Below are 19,296 nucleotides of genomic sequence, written 5' to 3'. Positions count from 1 at the left end.
ATAACCATCTGCTTTATGGCTTCTGAGGAGAAGAGTTCTTCCTCAGGCAATGCATCTGAGAACTTTAGTGTCATTTTTATCAAAACAGTTTGGCTCTCTACTAGTAACACTATTAATACCTCCATGTGATTTTTCTTTACTTGAGGATAGCATCTTACTCTGGAGAGAAAGGGCAACTACTGCTTTTTGTCAAGAGATTCTCCAAGTTGTAGTGTGTGGTGCAGAGCTGTGCCTGTGGCCAGACTTGCTGGTAATGTCTCTTAGTGGCATATTAGAGCCCTGATAGAAAGGTCTTTTGTTCAACATGCCCTTGAGGAGGAAAATTAGCCTCGTTTCCTCTTTTCTGTGCTACAAAAAAAGAGAAATGGTTTGGCAGAGGCAACTAAGAAAAATTCACCCTTTCGACCACAGTGATGTCTCTACCTGGAGCTGGTGCCTTTTTGTGGCTGTTCTTTCAGTCCTGTTTGGTCAGGTATTTTTCTGAAATGTTGAGTGTTCTCAATGCCATTGATCTCTTCTCCATAGAAAGGGATATTTTGGGGCACATCTCAAGTCAGGATATTTTCCCCCATAATGAGGAGTGGTGACTTGCAGCCTGACCTCATGTTCACCCAGTGCATTTCAAACAAGTTTTTCCTCTCAATTCTGCCTCTGTTTTTTTGGGGTAGTTACATTCATTAGAGCCTATAATTATAAGGGGAACAAAGTAAAAAAAGGGAAACTTTGAAGACCATCCTTTTGTTTTTCACTATGTCTGTGCAGTTCTTTTCATGGAAATACCAAAAGGGTAGTTAATGCCAGGGAGCTGACACTTGGATTTTTTTTGTAGAGTGTGATTGTCTTTTTTTTTTCTTTTGATCAATGTAATACTTGTAATTAGTTTTAGTGTTTCTAAGCTTTTGAACTGCAGAGAATTCAAACAGCTTGTTAAAGTGAGGGACTCTGGGGGAACTTTAAAGGTATTCTTCCCTTTTGCATATACTACATGTACAGGGGTTTAATGACAGCAGGCTGTAGTTGAATTATTTTTTTTTTCTTATCCAGTGCCCCACCTCTCAAACTAATATTTTGAAAAGCTCTGAGAGGTCCCTGGAGCATCACATGGCTCAGAGCTTTGTTGCCTGAAGAGGATGAATGCTTTGAAGTCTGTACTAATCCTGAATGCTGCTTTACGTATTTCTCAAGATCACTGAGGCAGCATCCCACAGGGAATAACAATTTAGTATTTTTACAAGCAAATACCCTTTTTTTGTTTATCTCCCTCAGCTGGCTTGGAGGGAGGTGCCAAGGAGATCATTCCTGCTGGCCTGGGCTTTTTAAAGGTGCTTTTTTAAAGAAAAGTGAAAAAATAAAACTGCAATAAGCATCAAGTGGACTAGAAAGCTAAAGTCTGGGGAGGTCTGTGTGTTACTTTCCTGTCAAAATTAGGAGAAAACCAAAACTTTTTGTTGCTTTACTCTCAGATAAATATCTGCAGGCAAGGTGGTCTTTTGGAGTCCTATGTGATCCCACTGGTTTTATTACTGGTTGTAAGAGGTAGCTGGAATGATGGAAATTACCCATATTTATAATTAACCTGTAAATAATGTTACTGCTTGGAATGAAATATTTATTCCTCTGGAGCTTAGTGTTGTCTGGGAATGCAATACCATTTGAGACCATGTAAAGTGGTCTTTTAAATGAAGTTTCTTTATTAGAGATTGTCAGTGATGCTTGGCAAGAAATAAGGCAGCTGGTATAGGTGTGCAGAGAGCTCTCAGCTCTGAGCATGAGTTATCAGTCCAGTGGCTTTGAAACTCTGTCATCTGAACAAATCTCTGCTGAAAATGTCTAAATGCTCCTCCCTCCTCAACCCTAAATCCTTGGTACAGTAATAATAACCCTTGTAGCTGCTCCCTTTTGACATCAATAGAGGGGGGAAAAATCCATTTTAAAGATGTTGTGGTCTAGCAAGTAAATTATCACAATGATTCATCATATTGATCCATTAAATATCTGTGGACAAACTGAGATGCATGCTTGGAATTCCTCCTCACTTGTTGCATAGAGCTCCAAAGATGCTTCTCTAGGATAATGAGTGATGTTTCAGGGGGTTCTGTTTGCATTGCCTTTGAACAAATCTGTTTTTTACATAAAAAAAAAGAAAACAAACCCACAAAAATTCTCTTTTTCCTTATAGGACTCCAGAAGGTTTGAAGTTACTAGAAGAAAAGGTAGGAAAAAATAGTTTTCTTTCAATGTGTGTGTTGGTGTTGTATTCTTGCAGTCACTTTTTCCAAACAAATCTGGGTTTTAAAGTGACAACCTGCCTCCTGGTGTTTGCCTGACAGTTCTTAGTGTCCCAAAAATATAGGGGATTTGTTTTCCCTGAAAGGTTCCTCTTCCAGCACCCAACTGGGTGCTGGTGTTGGGGATGCAGGGTAAGGTTTGAGGGCTGGCAGAGGATCTGAGCTCTCACCCTGGGGCATTTCAGGGAGAAAAATGTCCAGACAAAGCTGTCCATGCAAATCCCCCCCAGGTGCAGAAGGGTTAAATGTGAATTTGTGGGTGCCCTGAGCTCAGATCCTGTTCCTGTCCTTGGTTTTAGGGTAGTAACTTAGGGGCTGCTTCTGTAAGTGGCTCTTGGTTCCTGTCAGGTGGATGAGAATCAGCCATCAAAGAGCTTATTCTGGTTACCATAAATTTAGATTTTGTTCAGCAGATGTTTTCTGGATCAGGCAGTTGCCTTCTCTGTCTCAGTGTAACCTGAAGTGGGTGCCACTCTTCTGCTCCCCACTTGAATTCATTCCCCTGGTTTGTTCCAGCAGCTTCTTGAGTTGCTTCTGGCATCTTAGGTGTTTGGAAGAGGTTGTAACTACCACTGTTACAACAGAAAAAGGTCAGGTCTGGGGGCAAATTATCTCCTTTGGGGTCTTTTGTGGTTGTTCTTTGTGGTGTGTTCTGTGAGTGAAGCAGCAGAGAGTTTTAAATAAATATGTGGTTATTGATAAAGGTGAAATCTCTTTAGGTCAGGTATCTAGCATGTCTGTGTGTTTGGTCAAACTTTTGCCCCTCTTCATGAAGAAATTCAGTTTTATTTGATTTCCCTTTATCTCAAACCAAGGAGGGCTCTTGGGTGGTTCAAGGTTGGTTTGAGATGCACAAGAGCATCTTCTTCAGTGAGGAGAAGTTTCAGTCCTGCTCTAGCTATAGAGTTTGTGGTGCATGTCACCAAAGACATGAAAATGGATTCAAATTAATGTAATAAATAAAATTTTGTACCTCTAGTCCTGTTTCAGCAACAGTTTGGGCCTCCAAAATGTAATTCCCAGTGAAAGTAACCAACAACACCTACAAGAACTTAAATAATAGTGGTTTTTTGCAAGCAGTATTGAGTTTAATAGATCCCATGGGTGCTTGGAAATTATTACTTTAGAGTAATAACTGGATTTTGAGATTGATGCCTCTAGACATGAGGTTTCCAGGCTCAGGCTGATTTCTCACTGTCTTCACAGGATGGGTCAGACTTGTATTCCATTTGCAGGTGTGAAACAGGACCTTTTTTATTGATTATAATGAACTTCTCTGGCAGAAGGCTTCTTAGGTCCATGGGTAGAGTGGAAAGAAGGGGATGGTAGTTGGGGAGTTAACATCTATAGATAAATAGGATTTACACCAAGCAACACAATCTGAATAATCCAAGTGTGTCTGAAGAACTGCAAACTCCTCAAAAGTCAAGAAGAAAATGCTAACAAACGTGGTAATACTTCTGGTGGATTTACAGAGCTTTCTGGGATTTCCAGCAATGCTCAAGCATCTTCATCTCTGTAGTTAGCTCTCAATAGTGCCTGTGAAATAATTCAACAAAAGCCTTCTTCAAAAAGCTGTTCAGTACTGAAATGTGTGCAGAGCAGATACCTCTCAGCACTACAAAAATAAATAACAAGGGCTGAACCATTTGTTAGGCACATTAAAGGATTTATAAACTTTGTGAGAGGGGATGATCTAAGATCCAGGCCTTTTTTTCCCTAAAATGGTAATTTTTTTGTGGGTAATGGTTTCTACCTGAGGAAATTAGATGACCTGAAAGTATTTGAGGGTGGAGGGTTGTGCTTGTTGCTTTCTCCTGGTGAGAGATTTGGCTTTCTGTTGGAAAGCTGGAAAATTTTGAAACATAAAAATATCTAGTAGAAACTACCATAAAGATGAGAGAAAGCTACAGCAAACTTGCTCTGTGCCTGCTTTTAGTATCCCATGCTCATGGATGAACCAGGATAATTAAAAAGCTTTTTGGTGAAATGAAAGGCAATCCTTGCTTATGCTCTTGGATTTTTTTTTTTTTTTATTATTTTTGGACAAAAGCTTTGAATCTTTTAAATTGAAAGTAGGCACTTTTCTTTCAAAGGAAACAAAAACCTTGGTTATCATCAGTTGGTCCACAGGTAAATGGTAACTTGCCACATTTCCTTCCTTCAAAAAATAGACAGTTTATGGTCAGTTCTGCTGGATTGTGTTTCTAGTAGATGAAAGAAAGATGTGAAAACACTTCTTCCTTTTTCAGCTGTGTGTGTGGTTAAACTGGGAGGCCTTTGGTTTCCAAGGTGTCAGTACTATATATGCTGGAAAAATTTGGAAGCTTCTCCAAAGCCCATTACAGCCAATAAATGGTTTTCCTTTGACTTCTGTGGGCTGTAGATCAGCTGTAATTAGATGATCTTTTAATTGCTGTGGTACAGAGGGGAGATGCTTCTCTGGCTGCAGCTGGCAATCATCTTCCTCTGTGATGTATGAAGTCTGATTTCCTTCTGAATTTAAATGGAAATGGCTGCAGAGCTCTCTTGGTCCTGGGCTGCTTAACTGGTGTTCAGGTATTGCCCTTTTTGACTACAAAATGATCTTTTCACCCCCAAACCCCTCCTTCTGGTAGTTACTAGAAGCTGCAAGAATCTTTTCCTGCCTTTAGTTTAAGCTCATTAAGTTGAACTTCTGCTCTCAGTGGGTTATGCACAGGACCCACTGCAGTTTCCATCTGTGTTATGTTCATGTAATGGAAAACAAGATGGTCTGAGGGGCTAAATGTTGTGTTGCTAGCTTTAAAAGCAAAAAGCCAAAAACCAAACAAATTTAAGAAATCCCAGCATGTGGTAAACAAGCCCAGGATTTGAAAACCATCTCTTTATATTGCTTTTTTAAAGGAAAATGGGGGAGCAAGTTAGAGCAGGCAAACCTGTTTTCCAGTTATCCAAGCTTCTCTTTTCACATTTCCATCTAAATGCTTTTCCATTATTTACTCCATAGGTTTCCATATGGTTTCAGGTGTTGGTATTGGTGCTTTCTCCTAGGAACTGATGAGTGCACAGTAAAGGGAAACTGAGCAAAAAATGTGAATAATCTGTACATCTACATCAGCTGCCCAGGACAGTAAAATAGAGAGCAGTGCAAAACAGGAGAAGGGAGGCAGGCAAAGCAGCAGTTTGTGAACACACCAGGCATTTGGTGAAAAGGATGGAGAATTGCTTGAGTGAGACTGAAGGGTTTGTGATAAACTGGAAGAACTCTGGACCAAACTCTGAAGGGAGGACCTGTAATCATTTGGCTTGGTAGTGGCAGGGCTTAATTTCAAAGATTGGTGAGTTTTCCCTGTGTAATGAGTGCAGATGGATGTGTGACACTTCTCTTGCTGTAAATGAAACCACACAACCTCTGTATGTCAAGGCCATATTCATGTCCATCAAATTCCCTGTGTCTTCCCAAACAGGACCTCCAGTGTTTTTTTCCCAGCTATTTGCTTGCAAAAGCCCAGAAATTAATTCTGCAGCTTCTGGATTGTCCTTAGTGTGGGGCTAAAGGAGGCTCAGTAGTAGAAGAAATTGTCTGCAGAGTGTAACTCCATGCCCAAGCATAGCAACAGTCACATTAAGCATAAAGACCCAGATCCCCAGTAGATAAAAATGAGGAAAGCTGTGCTGAATTTAATGGGCCAGCTTCCCTCTTTTACAAGCTGAGAGGATCTAGCCCAAGCACTTAAAACTTGGAATTTGTTTTTAGGTTGCTTGCAATCACCCATTCAACAAATTAGTGTCAAAAGATGCATTTGAACCCATTCAGCCAAGAAATGGTGAAGCAGATTGCTTCCACTCTGTTCCTCCATGTAATCTTATTAAATGAGATGCAACTCCAGATTTAGTCAGATGACATCACAGTGCCATAAAGATATGGACTAGAACTCTGTTTTGAATTAAAAGGCTGAAACCTCTCTGAAATATTCACAAGCTCTGCACTGTGGATGTCCTTGTTGTCTTTATAGATATTCCTTAAGGATACACAATCTTCTTTGTTAGTGAGGAGCAAAAAAATAGAGCACACCCTGAGCTTTCCCAGCTTGCTGTGGTTTTACTGAAAATCTCTGGGGCTGCATCATTCAGGAGTGGTGGAGGATCCAGCCAGCATCTTAAGAAATATTTCATTACTTGCCACTTGACATCAATTCTTTTGTCCTATCTGAAAAGCTGACTGGTGGCTGTAAAACAGAAATGCCCTTTAGAAATTCTCTTCACTTCATTCTTCTTGCACGTTTCAAATTTCCATGGAATTTCCTTTCTCCATGGAAGCTGAAAGGCTCTCAAAACTTGGCAAGAGTGGCAAGTTTCTCTCCCCAGACCTTGCATGAACGCAAGGAAGTGATCAGCTGTAATTACTTTTGTACAAACCACCTATTAAATCCCTATCCCTGTGCTTTTCCTAGTGGCAGAATCCCAGAAATTTGGTTTTGTTTGTGTGAAACACACCGAAAATGGGGAGCTGTGTCTGTGATGCTCTTTAGAGCATCAGGATTTTATGTATTACCCAGATGATATATGTTAAATTTCCATAGCTGTAGGTGGATGCTATGTATGGACAGAGGTGGATGCTGATAAACACAGCTGGTGTGGCTTCAGGAGATAAGTTCAGGGGGCAGGTTTTACATGCAAAGTACCTGTTTTGCAGATTTGCAAGTTAGGAATGTGTCCCATGTTTGTTATCCTGATTTTGAGAGTTACTCAGCCTTTACTTCAAAGGTTGGTGGCTCTGTCCATCTCAGCTGCTTTCATAGGAAATTTTATTATCCCAGGCTGTTCAGGACAGGAGCTGTCAGTGAATGGTAATCTGTTACCTGTGGAAGGCCATAATAATAATAGTCTGATGTTCTGCTCCTTTTTTTCCTTTTAACTTTGAGAAACTTCAGTCCCTCAGCATTTTTGTGCCTCATCCCACTTAAAGACTGTTCTTCAAATACACAGTGCAGTGAAGATGCCTGAATTTGCAGTGCTGGCAGGGAAGCAGAAATAATAAAGGTAAAAGCCTTTTTTTAGGTAAAAGGCATTTTTCTAGTCTGAATTTTATTTTGGAGTCAAGCTAACCCAAGTTTAGGAGGGGGGAAAGGGGCAATATTGGTTGCTCCTATGTATTTGTCAGTAGTGGTGCTTAATTATAACTTAAACGAGTGGTTTTCCTGGGGGCTCTGCTTTCTTTATGAATGTTTCCTTTGGACTTCCCAGTCCAAAGCAAGCTTTCAGATCAGTAATTAGTGTGTGTCAGTATAGTTTTTAATAAGAACTTATGAGCCTGTGAAATGGTCCATTGTTGTTCTTCCTGTTTGGGAAAGAAAAATCTACTGTGTATAAGGTAATGTAATTACTTTCCTAAAAGAGTTTTTATTATGCACCTAACTGCACATTTACTGTACTTGATAGAGCAAAATAAAACCAGAAGAGAATGAATAAGCCATGTTGGTCCATTGGGTAAATAAAGCAGCTAAAGTGTTTATAAATATGTATTTAGTCAGCAGAGCTGATGGGCGACTCTGCAACTGCTCCAGTGGCTGAGCTTAGGTAATCCAAGTTTAATAACTTCCCATAAATATTTCCTTGTTTGTCAGGAGGCAATACTTATTTAGCTGTGCTGTGCTGCTTGTTTGTTGTGTTTGAGATCTCTTGAAGAACATGAGAAGTTTGTGGGTTTGCATGTAATAAAAGGATGAGCATTACTTACTGAGTAGCATGAGTGTGGTCCTCATATCTTGTCCCCTTCTCTTTCTTTCCATCCTTTTCTTCTTCTCATAGGTGGTGTGTGGTTTTTCTCACTCTTTTAAGAGTGAGTTTAAAATGTCCCTGCTTTCTGTTGACCTCCTAAATCTGCTTAAAGTGCCCCCAAAGATGTTGGGCTGAATCTCAGCCCAACTTCTTTTTGTCCTTGTGTATAAAGCTATTGGAGAGGTGAAATTAATCTGGTAACATATCACATAAAATCATCTGATAAATGATAACATATTGGACCTGGTACAATACACAATTACAGTATATCTAGTAAAACATATTTTACCAGAATGAGATGAGTCTTTGTGAAGAATAAATCTGGACCTGCTCCTTCCAAAGGGCTAACTTGGACTCTGGCATTTAAATTTGTTCATCACACTGGTCCAGCTCTGCAGGAGTTTTCTTGGTGTTTGTTCCTGGGGTTTGTTGTGTGCAGTAGTTGGTGGAAAGGCCAGAGCTGAAATCCACCTTGTGCAGCCAGCAGATAATAGCTTCGAGTTATGGTTTTGCTTGGAAAATAAAAAGTGTAAAATAAAAAGTGCCACGTTTTCCATCTACAGAATTGGAAGTTTTTCAAAATGTCACTTCTTACAGGATTCCAATTTACTTTCTCATTGCAACTGCAAAGCAGGTGACAATGGCATTCAGTGCCCCTTCTTCTGTTTGTTTTGCTTCTCCCATTGTAATTCTGTGATGTGAATAGCCTGTGATTTTTCTCTTCATATTTGAATGTTTTCAAGAATAAGGTTTCTCTGTACTTAAGTTAGGCTTTAACATCCTTTCTGAGTTTCCTGGTTTGTTTTCCACAGCATTGCTGCTTCTTTACCCAAATTTTTTTTCTAGAATTATCAGTAGTCATATTTAGATTTGAACTTTTACTGCCCACTAAATACAGGAGTTCATCAGCAGCATTTAGCAGGATCAAGATTGTAGCAAACCTTATTCCCTGGGAAGGGAGGCAGTGAAGCCAGAAATTGGAAGCAGCCTCTCTGGGGCTTCTCAGCTGTTATCAACTCGTCCAACTCTGCTGGCATCCTTGTCAATGTGGGATGATCCATTGCCAGAGACATTTGTATGGAAAAACAACAGTTTGTGCAAACAGAAGGTTGTTGGAATTAGAGCAGAGGAACTGCTGAGCCTGCGAGGTGCCTGAGTCTGCACCCCGAGGTGCTGATGGGGCTTGAGAATCAGGATCTGGGCTGTGTCCCAACACCTGCCCACAGTGAAATAACCACAGAAAACCCTCAGCAAGGAAGAATTATCTTGACCTAACTGTATGATAATGCTTAAAGCATTGAATCTCTGCAGTAGCCAATAATGGAGGTAATTCAGTGGGCTGAGACCATGAGTGGGAAAGCTCAGAGCTTCTGCTATGACTCCTCAGGGTGGTTGGACCTGGGTGCTGGGGTGCTGATTCTGGGAGCTGGAGTGAGGCCCAGCAGCCAGAATTGTAAGAGAAGCTGGAGGGAAGGCTCATCCCATTCTTGTAAACACAAGAAAAAAAAAAAGGGTCTTGTAAACCCTCGTGACTGGGTCAGCTCACCATCCAGGGCTGCAGAATGGGGACTGGATGTAGGACTGGCTTATGGTGGTCTGATGGTCTCAAAACCAGAAAAGAGGAAATCCTCACTGTAAGGCACAGCATGGAGTATAAGTCAGAGCTCTTTTGAGTGCATGAAATTATCCTGGAAGCCCTGACTGTTCCTCAGCACTATGAAACATCTTAATTAGAGGGAAGTCTCAGGTGGAGGTAGTGGCAAAGGAGCAGAGACAGCAGAAAGCCCTCTCTTTTCCTTTTGGAAATATAATAAATGCCTCCCCCATTTGGACAACACCTCTCAATGTGTTCAAAACAGGTCAGCTGGATTAGAGGCATCTCTAAACGAGCATTTTTGCTAAGTCACAGAATTTGCAATTATTGCTGGAATGTCCTAACACCTCTCTGAGGAGTGTGGAGCTGCTGGGGAAGTGATCAGGCTTTGAGTGAACTTCAAAAAGATTTCAGTTCAAATGTGAGACAATGCTGAGAATGACTCTTTCCCACCTTTTAATGTTCATCCAATATAAATAACATCACCAGAACAAATCCTTGCTGAGCTGTGTATAAGGCATTGCAATTCTCCCTTCAAAGCAAAGGGTGCTCATCAGGGCTTGTTTATTCTGGCTGAGCTGTATTCCCTCTGATTAGATGTGACCCCATCATCTTGCAGACATCTTTAACTGAGCACCCTCCAGTATTTTAAAACGGAAATCATAATTACAGCCCTCTGTCTTTTCTTTCACCCTTCTGCTTTTCCATCAGGCAGAGCTCTAATGTGATTATTTCACAAGATGATGTTTGTTCACTGGAGGGTGAGACTGGTCTTGTCATCAGAGCAGTGCTGCTGGCCTGCCTGTGCACAAACATGGGCTTTTTGCTGTGATTTTTTGTTTTTGTTTTTTTTGTTCTCTTTGGGGAACCTGAAAGCTTATTTCCAGTTTAAGCAACCACAGCAATTAATAGCAGGGACAGCAGAATCGAAATACATTTTATTGTCTTCATTTAACAAAAGGATCATGATGCAAAGCATCCAACTTATTTTCCTGCACAGGGAGAAACTAATATTGACTTTGTGCTCTAGTGGTGGAGTTTGCATTTGGTTTTGTGGCACTAAATTCCAAACCTTCCTCAAACCCAGCTGGAGCTTCGTTCTCTCAGCGTATTCCTACGGGACAAGGGGATTTCTATCAAAACAGCAATGCAATTCCTTTAAGAAGCTAACTGGAAGGAGGGTGGGGGGATTTTGTCCCTGTGTGTACATGTCCCTGCTGCTGATGTGCTGCTCAGCAAGCTGCTGGTGTTAATGGTGCTCTCCAGAGGAGGCAGCTCCAGCGGGAGAGCCATTAATATCCAACCGCTCTGTCGGCGGGAGCAAAGCACTGTGTGCACTTATTTAATTTAGACATTAAATCTTCTTCTTAGCACAAGCAAAAGGCTCCTTTGCCAGCTGAAAGTTCCCCTCGGCAAGCTTTGGGGACAGTTTTTTAACTGTGAATCTGCTCTTTTGCCAAGGGAGGAGGTGGTGGGTCCCTGAGAGGTCTCCTGCTGCCCCACGTGGGTTGGTCAGGGGAGGGAGCTGGGTGTCCTTGGTGGCTCCAACCAAGAGCTTTAGGTCACTAAGTAGTTAAAGTTAGTTGGTTAGAGATGCACTTTTAAGTTTGCAATTGGAAAAACAATCAAGAAGCCAACCCCAAACTAGATGTTTCTAGCTCACCCTTGCAAAGTCATAGAATGTGTTGGCTTGGAGGGGAACTTTAAAGATCATCTCCAGCCCCTTGCGGTGGGCAGGGACATCTTTAACTAGATCAGGATGCTCAGAGCCCCATCAAAATCACAGAATCACAGAATGTCAGGGCTTGGAAGGGACCTCTGAAGAGCATTGGGTCCAACCCCCCTGCCAGAGCAGGAAATCCTGTCTGCAATGTGTAAAGAGACACCTTGGAGCTTACTTAGAGCCAAAGTCCATATAAGCAAGAGCAAGATGAACTCGTAGACCTGATAGTTGCTAAAAGTGGGTCTCGTGCTGACTGAAATAGGACAAAGTTCTTTCTGTAATTTCTGATGAGAAGGGATGAGTTTAGATTTTGTGTCTTGAAGCTGAGCATTTTCTAGATCCATAGTTAAACAAATTCGTCATTGTTTGACTCTACACATGCTGCTGTAAAAATAAATGTTCTTTTCCACAAATACCATCTATGCTAGTATTTAATTACTGGAAAAGTTGCTGGTACTACCACTTTTTCTCTTCAGGCATGCTGGATGGCATAAATATCTGAATTTTCCAGGAATATACCCCTGAGCTACTGGAAAGTTCTCTAAAGCCAAAGGGTTGGGTTTTGTTTAAGAAGATTCAGTCCTTGGAGTGAACACAAAAAGTTGCTTTTGAGACTTCAGACAAAAATCTGTGGGGTTTGTGCTGGTTGTTTATCAGCACTGGACTGTGAAAATCAAGGTTTGGAGGGAGAAGGGACACATTTTGTTAGACCAGCTGAGAAAGAAGAGAACCAAGGAAGCTGCTGAGCACAGGAGCTTTCTCAGGTTGGGAGTGTTGGTGGCAAATGTAAGATACTGGATTCCCTCCCTTTATTCTTGAACAGAATTTGCTGATGTAAAAGCTACTGTGAACAGAATCTTTTTATTTGCTTTCAAAATTTAACTGTGTGTGTTTGCCACATTTGATTAAAATGGCTTTCAGGTTTCCCATCTTCACTTCCCTTGTCTTGTTTTTTTTTGGTTTTTTTTTTTGGTTTTTTTTTTTGTTTTTTTTTAAATCTTTCCTTTTGGGGTGAAAAAATGAAGACAGCTTTGGTGGAGTGATTAAAATTATGCCAATTGACTGCAGGATTTTAAAGAGAACACTGATCCAGCAGCAGAAGTTTTGGGGTTACACTGAAATGGTGGGACAGCAGTGGAGCATCTTTCAACTTGATACTTCAGAATTTAGGCTTGTTATTTTGGATTTTTCTTTTTGCTGGTGATGTGGATGGGGCCATCCTGTTGTGAATGTCCCCCAGGGTTAAGTAAGAAGTTCATAGCATCTTCTAGAGCATGGGACCAGGGTGAGTCTCTATGTGTGATGTGTGTCATAAGGAGCACTGAGTGCTGCTGACTCCTTGCTGTCCCACTGAGCAGAACTGCTCAGGATCTGGCACAGCCTCTTTGTTAGCTTCCTGGGGCATTATTTCACCCAGAGAGTTTGATCTCTGAGAGTTAATCCGTTAGAAATGAAAATTCATGGAGCAGATTGTCAGATGGGAATATGTTTGTCAGGGGTAATGCCATGTTCATGGGTCCCAGCTCTTTTCTGCAGCCAGCTGGCACCAAGTGCTAATGTTTTAGCTGCAATTCTTTAGAAGTTCAAGTAATCTGTTCTTTAGTCATGCTCTTGGGTATTTTTTTCCCCTAAGATTTTCCTCTGCATCCTCTGATGGGATAAAACATTCAAACATGAGTCACTGGGGTGTGAAAAATGCCAAATCTGGTATGATTCCTGAGGTGAAATTAACTTAAAACTGGTTATCCTAATATTTAACTTCATAATATTATCACAAGGCAATCTCCTGTAATCCAATAGTGTCTTTTTCCTTATAGAGTGGTCCCAAATCCTTTAGGTCTTGGTTGGAGTTTATCTGTTTGCCAGGGGCAGTTCATCACTGTTGCTCAGCCTACCCTATTGACTCTGATGAGCTCCAAATAATTAAATATAATTAAAATTGTTTGCCTATATTAATAAGCAAGAAACTTAAGTGGCAGAACATCATCCAGAACTGCAGTACCTTTTAGAGAATTCTCCTGTGATTGGGATTGCTCAGCTTGCAAGCCAGATGCAAGGGGACAGGTTGGAGAGCTGCAGTCCCACAATTATTTGTGTTATTTCCCTGAAAAAAAAAAAATCAGCTTGAAAGCTCTTTTCCCTAGGTGGGACTTCCCTGTAGTATGGTTTTGGTGTCCTTCCTGGAGGAGGAAGATGCACAGAAAGGAGCTTCTCCTGTTGTATTTTGTTTTTAAGGTTTGGAGCACACAATGTGACTGATCCATGGCAGCTGTGACCCTGTCACACGGGGTCCTTCTAAGGCTTTTGCAGCAGCAAACTAAAATGCCATGAATTTTAGGCTGCTGATGCCTGAGAGGCTCCATCTATTCTCACACTTCCAGTAGAAGAAGCAAAGAAGAAATTTATGAGGGTGGTTAAAAATACTCCTATTGATTCCTGGAGCTGTATTAGCCTGAGTGATTTGGTACACTTTACTTTCTCTGTGTGCAAACCTGATTCAGTTGCTATTTTGTGCTTTTGTCATTATTTCAGTGAGGCAAGTTTAAAAGGAAAGTAATATCAATTGATCTATTACAAGTTGTAAGACAGGAAAACAGGCTCTGCTTTGGAAAAAACAGCGAGGAAATGCTGCATCCTTCATGGTGCTCCCACACTTTGTCCTGGATCAGCACTACTTGGGTGGATTTACTGGGTTTGTATAAGTTATTTCAACAATAAGCTGCTTTTCTTTGGCAAGTCAGGCTGGAACCAATAAGGATACCTCCCCATAATGGGTTTGGAGGCCCTAAGAAGGATCTTGAGTATTATGAGCCCAATCCCTATAGCTGAGTGTTGCAGATTCAGAAATTATTTAAGTCCTATTCACACAATTTTGAAAAGAGCAGGGGTTAACAGAAATGTCTTGTATCTTTATGTTGATTTTATATATGTGTTCTCATCCGGTTTTCAGCATTTTATATTGAATTTTACTGACTGTTGGGTTCTCACCCCAAAAGCCATTGCATTAATCACAGCAAGTAACCTTTCCTCATGTGTGAAATGGAGATAACAGTAAGTAAACTTAGAACATTGCGTGGGGTGCTTGAAGTATTTTGGTATCTTTAAATTAAAGCTGTGAAAGAAAGGCTGTGCCAGGCAGCAGCTTTCTGCCCAGGTGACACTGTGGAGACATCTACAGCAAGTTGGTAAAATTACAGCTGCTGGGTCAGAGACCACTGGGATGGTTGGGTCAGAACTTGCCTGACATGGATGATGTGGGTTTGGGTGTTCTCAGCAGCACCACTGCAGAGGTATCTGCAGAACATCCTCTGCTGGAAGTTTTTGGGGCAGGAGGGACTGTTGTACCCAGCTGATGGAAGTGCAGGAGGGGATGATTGAGGCAGGACCAGGGCTTGCCTGAAGGGAAGGGGTTCCCTGCCCTCTGGGGAGCAGCAGATTTGAGGCTCTAGGTGAGGACCATCATTTGCTGTGCTCCTCTGGCCCTTCACCCAGCAGAGCTGCTCCCATATTTCTCCATCTATAGACTGAAGTGTGCCTGATGCTGTCAGATCCTGAATGTGGGAATTATCTGGAGCCCTGATGCTGGATCAGTGGTGCTGAAGGCAGAGGTTAGGTCTGAGCCAGGCTGGAGAAGAGAGGTCTCCAATGTGGGAGTCTGCTCCAGCTGCACTGCATCTTCTGCAGAGCATCACCCTTCAAAAGCACTGTGTTCCTGCTGTGCTCTGGAGAGAAATTTATGGGGTAAAGGGAAGTTGGAGGGGATCTCTTGTGAAAGAGCAGAATGGAAAGGTTGCCAGGAGCCTGCCTGCTGCCAGGGAGGGAAACCTAACAGGAGATGCAGGAAGGTTGGGGATGTACAACTCCTGTCCTGGGGCAATCAGAGTGAGAATTGGCTGGAACAAAAAAGAACCCCCCCAGGTCTAGCCTGGGTTGCTGCTTTAGATCTTGATTGAATTCCTCATTCATGAGCTGAGGCAGTGCAGGAGGCCAGAAGCCTAAGAGATGGATTTCCTCTGCAGAAATTATTTACTGGGCAGCTGCTGGTGCTTATTGATGCTTTCCACTGTTTCTCCTGTGTGCATATTTGGAGCCAAGTCATTTTTCCTGTTGAGGAACTACTGCAAAAGAAAAAAAGCTTGACATCCTCAGGTACAATGTCAGAACAAATGTAAAGGGAAGCCCTGAACATCAGCATGCCATGGGATGGTGTCCCTCTTCCTTCAGTGCTCAGCAATTGCTGCATGCTCTGATCTGCAGGGTATCACCAGCCTCAGTTCTGCACAGGAACCTTGTCCTTCTGCCCTGAAGACCCCCAGAAGATGTCATCTCCTTCTGATCACCCTGCATGGGCCAGACCTGCCTTGGAGCCCCCTTTCCTCCCCCCAGGCTGTGGTGCTTGTTGCCAGCTCTCACCTCTGCAGCAGTGGGAGATGGGTGCCTGGCTGGGTTTGCAAATTTGGCCTTTAGCTGCTTGGTCTCCTGTTTTGTTGACGGCTGGAGAGATCATGCAGAACATACAGAAGGATGTGGTTGTGTGCAGAGAATAATTATCAAGTGCCTGGCTGGGGGTGTTGCTGGAGCCAGGTTTGAGAGACAACCTTTGTGGTGTTTATGTTGCAGAGCCTCTGCTGGAGGAAGGGCAAGCTCAAAAAAAAAAAAAAAAAAAAAAAAAAAAGCGACAAAATTAAGCATCTCAGCTTGTGCCTTCAGGACCAGCACCCTCCTGTCTGTCAGATATCACTGTGTGCCCTTCCAGCATCCTTCCCTGTATTTAATGAATAGCACCAAATTTGCTGGAGGTGGAGAATCTTAAGAGGAGAACTCTGCTGTCAAAGTCGCGGTGACTGTTCCTTTTAGCTGTGCTGAATTCTTTCTGATAGATGTTTTTTTGTGGTCCAGCCTTGCCTCAAATGACTTTTCTTCTGTACCTGGGTGAGTTTCCCAGCTCTGCCAAACAGCTCTCTCTGGGGAGGGCAAGGCTTTGCATCAAGCAAGAGATGAGATTGCAAGGTCTGCACTTATCTGCCTTAAAAAACAAATAAACATTTCAACAGCCCGAGGCAACGAAGTGTTAAACCTGGTATATTGTAGCAACTTTTTTACACAGAGGGGAGGCTTTGCTAATACCGTGGTACAGGCACAATATTCTCCAGCTGACATCTGCAAAATCTCTTCCCTTTTATATTTCATTATTTCAACGGCCCTGACTCATCCCTAAAGGTTTGGGGATGAAAAACAACCCCACCTGCTCATAATAAGAACAGGATGACCCTCCAGGGTTTCACTCTTGGTTGCCCCCCTAGAGGAGGTGAGAGAAAACTGAAGCTTTTCCAGATTTGTTGGTGTGGTGGGGAGCAAGGGAAAGGGCAGGAAGGGAGAGATCCTGAGCACAGCTCCTTATCCAGAGCTTGGGAAGCTTTTGCCTCCAATAACTCACCCTGCTCCGTCCTTCCTCTCCCTCCCTCTGCTTTGTAAAATGTATTTCACGTACACGGCGTCTCCCTGCTTGAGCCAGTTATCTGCCTCTCAACAGCTACTTATTCTTTTGCAGATTCTATTACTGCTAGGATTTGATTTTTATATATATACAATCATTTTGCTATTGTGCTGCCTGTGTGTGGCCAGGGATGCAAAAGCTCCTTCCCTCCCCTCCTTCCCGTACTCCTCCATCTCTCCCCGCAGTATTGATATTTCTGTACCTCGTGGTAAAATAAATGTTGCTCTCCATTTAAGAAGTAGTTTGGTGCTTTAATTATTTACTGCTACTGCTGCTAATTTGATGTAGGCAATATTTAGTTCTGTTTTGGTAACTTTTCATTTTTAAAAGCAAACTGCTGGTTTGAATTCGTTGGCATTCACAGCCTGGTATTGATTAGTTTGGCCTCAGACTGTGACATGAGGGAAGAGTGGCTTTGTGCCATGCTAAACCTTCAGACCAGAATTATTCTTTGGAAAGGGTGTGAAGCCTTGCAGGTGGCTAAGACACCTCAGCAACCCCTAAACAATTTTTGGGGTGTGAGCTGATCTTGAGAGGAAAGAATTAAGTTAGAAATAAATTGCACTATCTCCCCCCACATTTCTGCCTCAATCACAGCAGTCAGGCATGCCCTTTACTACCAGTTTTTTTTTTTTTTGTTGTGTGTTGGTAACAACATCTGTAGTGGTCAAATTGGCTCTGCTCATCTGTTCATAAGGTCTGGTCTCCAATTTGAAGAGCTTAATTCAAACCCTATTAAAATTAATCAGCAGGTTGCCTGTTTCCCTTGTTTATTTCATACCCCATCTCCAGTAATGACTTGCTAGCTTTTCTCTGTCCTTACTTTCTGCTGACTGTTCCTGATTTAAAAGACCAAGAGGTTAAATAGCTTCTCTTCCACCATCTCAGATTACCTGTGAGAAAAGCTCAAGGGCTGCACTTGAGAGCAGAAAATTAAGGTCTTATGTGTAAATTATAGTTCAAGGTCAGTTTGAAGAGTGTTTCTTGAGGGACTGGGGCTGATCCTTCTTTTTCATTCATAGCTTGCATTTCATGTATCTGACATCAGCAGATTTGGGGAGCTGTCCTGGCGTGGTCCTGCAAGGCTGTGCCCAAAATTTGGGGAATATTTAGTGGCACAGGCATCGAGGGCATGGGGATCAGCTCTGACCTGAGCAGTGGACACGAGGAGAGCATCAATAAAACTTCATAAATTTTAGGTAAATGTGCCCAGTTTGTAGCTTGTGGGCAGCATATGGTCCATTCTGTTCTGGTGTAGAGCCTATGGCTGTGTAGTCCTTTTCCATCTGTCAAGTTGCTATGGGATAACAAACATTTAACTTATCCTGTGGACCAGGGTCTTGAGGTCTTTTTCCTGGTCACTGTGAGGTGATCAGATACCTATTCACTCATCTTGAGAACTTTAATGCCATTTCTTCTGATCTACAGTAGCTCCTCTGCTTGCCATCCTTCTCTCTGGCAGTGAAGAGAGCCAAACGTGGTCAGAAGGTTGGGTGGCTCTTGTCAGGTGGGCATCATCATGGGAACACCATGGAATTTGTGGTCAGGCAATTTGTGTCAAATCCAGACCTCCTCAGCCACAGGGCTGAGCTGTGATGATGGTCAGAATGCTGCTGCCCACCCTGTGCAGGTTGGGGCTGACCAGCTGCAAGTTCATGGGTTTGCTTCCTAACTGATAAAAAGTTCTGTAGGTCCTCTTGGTTCTCCTGCTTTCCAGAGGTGCAGTTCATCCTTTTTTTAATTTTTCTTTTCTGTTTTGTTTTTTTTTTTTTTCCTTTTCTCCGTGAGTTCTCTTATGGAAAAGTGATAGGTTGAGGGAGGCTTTTCTGTAGTCTTCTCTTCCCCTGACAAATATCCTTTATTTATTCCATCCTACAGTGTGCTGTTTGCAGCATATGCAGGGATATTAAACAGCTGCCACCTCTCAAGCCAGAGGTAGCTGCAGAAACCCTGGAGTTGCCTGTAAAAGCTCCCATTGAATCCCCCAGGGATGAAGGGCTCTATTAAAAATGTAAGAGCATTATCACTAATCTTACAAGTGGACTGATGCATTTAACATAAATAATTATAAACTCCCAAACAAGCTGATTTCATCTGGTGGAGCATCTGGGAGTTGTTTGTTTGGCTTTTTTTCATTATCACGTTTCAGAGAGTGAAAAATCTTCCTGTTTTCTTGGAGGATTTGGTGGGATTAATTGCTGCTGTTTGCTGTTGTGTATTCCTGCAAATGTTTGTGGAACTGTGTGCATCTCTAATTCTTTCTGCAGCTTTTTGGAGGGTCACCTTCCCCACGGATGGGCTGGGTTGGTCCCATTCAAGGGGTAAGGAAAATTAAGAGGTTTTCCCAGCGTCAGTTTGAAAAATGGTCTAAGAACATGGGCATCATTTTACTGAGGTGGCAAAGTACTTGGTAGTGCAATAAGTTTAGGAA

General features: G+C 42.2%; 1 protein-coding gene across 2 annotated transcripts in view; it reads left to right on the top strand.

Moving 5' to 3' along the window:
- FSTL4 (follistatin like 4) overlaps positions 1–19,296 on the top strand; it is a 197,472-nt gene that overhangs the window by 15,089 nt on the left and 163,087 nt on the right. For both annotated transcript variants that reach the window (XM_071759251.1, XM_071759249.1), the window contains exon 3: positions 2,180–2,213. In XM_071759251.1, the coding sequence (XP_071615352.1) occupies positions 2,180–2,213 (34 nt within the window). The remainder of the gene's footprint in view (positions 1–2,179; positions 2,214–19,296) is intronic.

This window comes from Heliangelus exortis, chromosome 15 (assembly GCF_036169615.1).
Source record: "Heliangelus exortis chromosome 15, bHelExo1.hap1, whole genome shotgun sequence".
NCBI lineage: Eukaryota > Metazoa > Chordata > Aves > Apodiformes > Trochilidae > Heliangelus > Heliangelus exortis.
The sequence above is the reverse complement of the archived record's forward strand: the minus strand, read 5'-3'. Positions and strand labels throughout refer to the sequence as shown.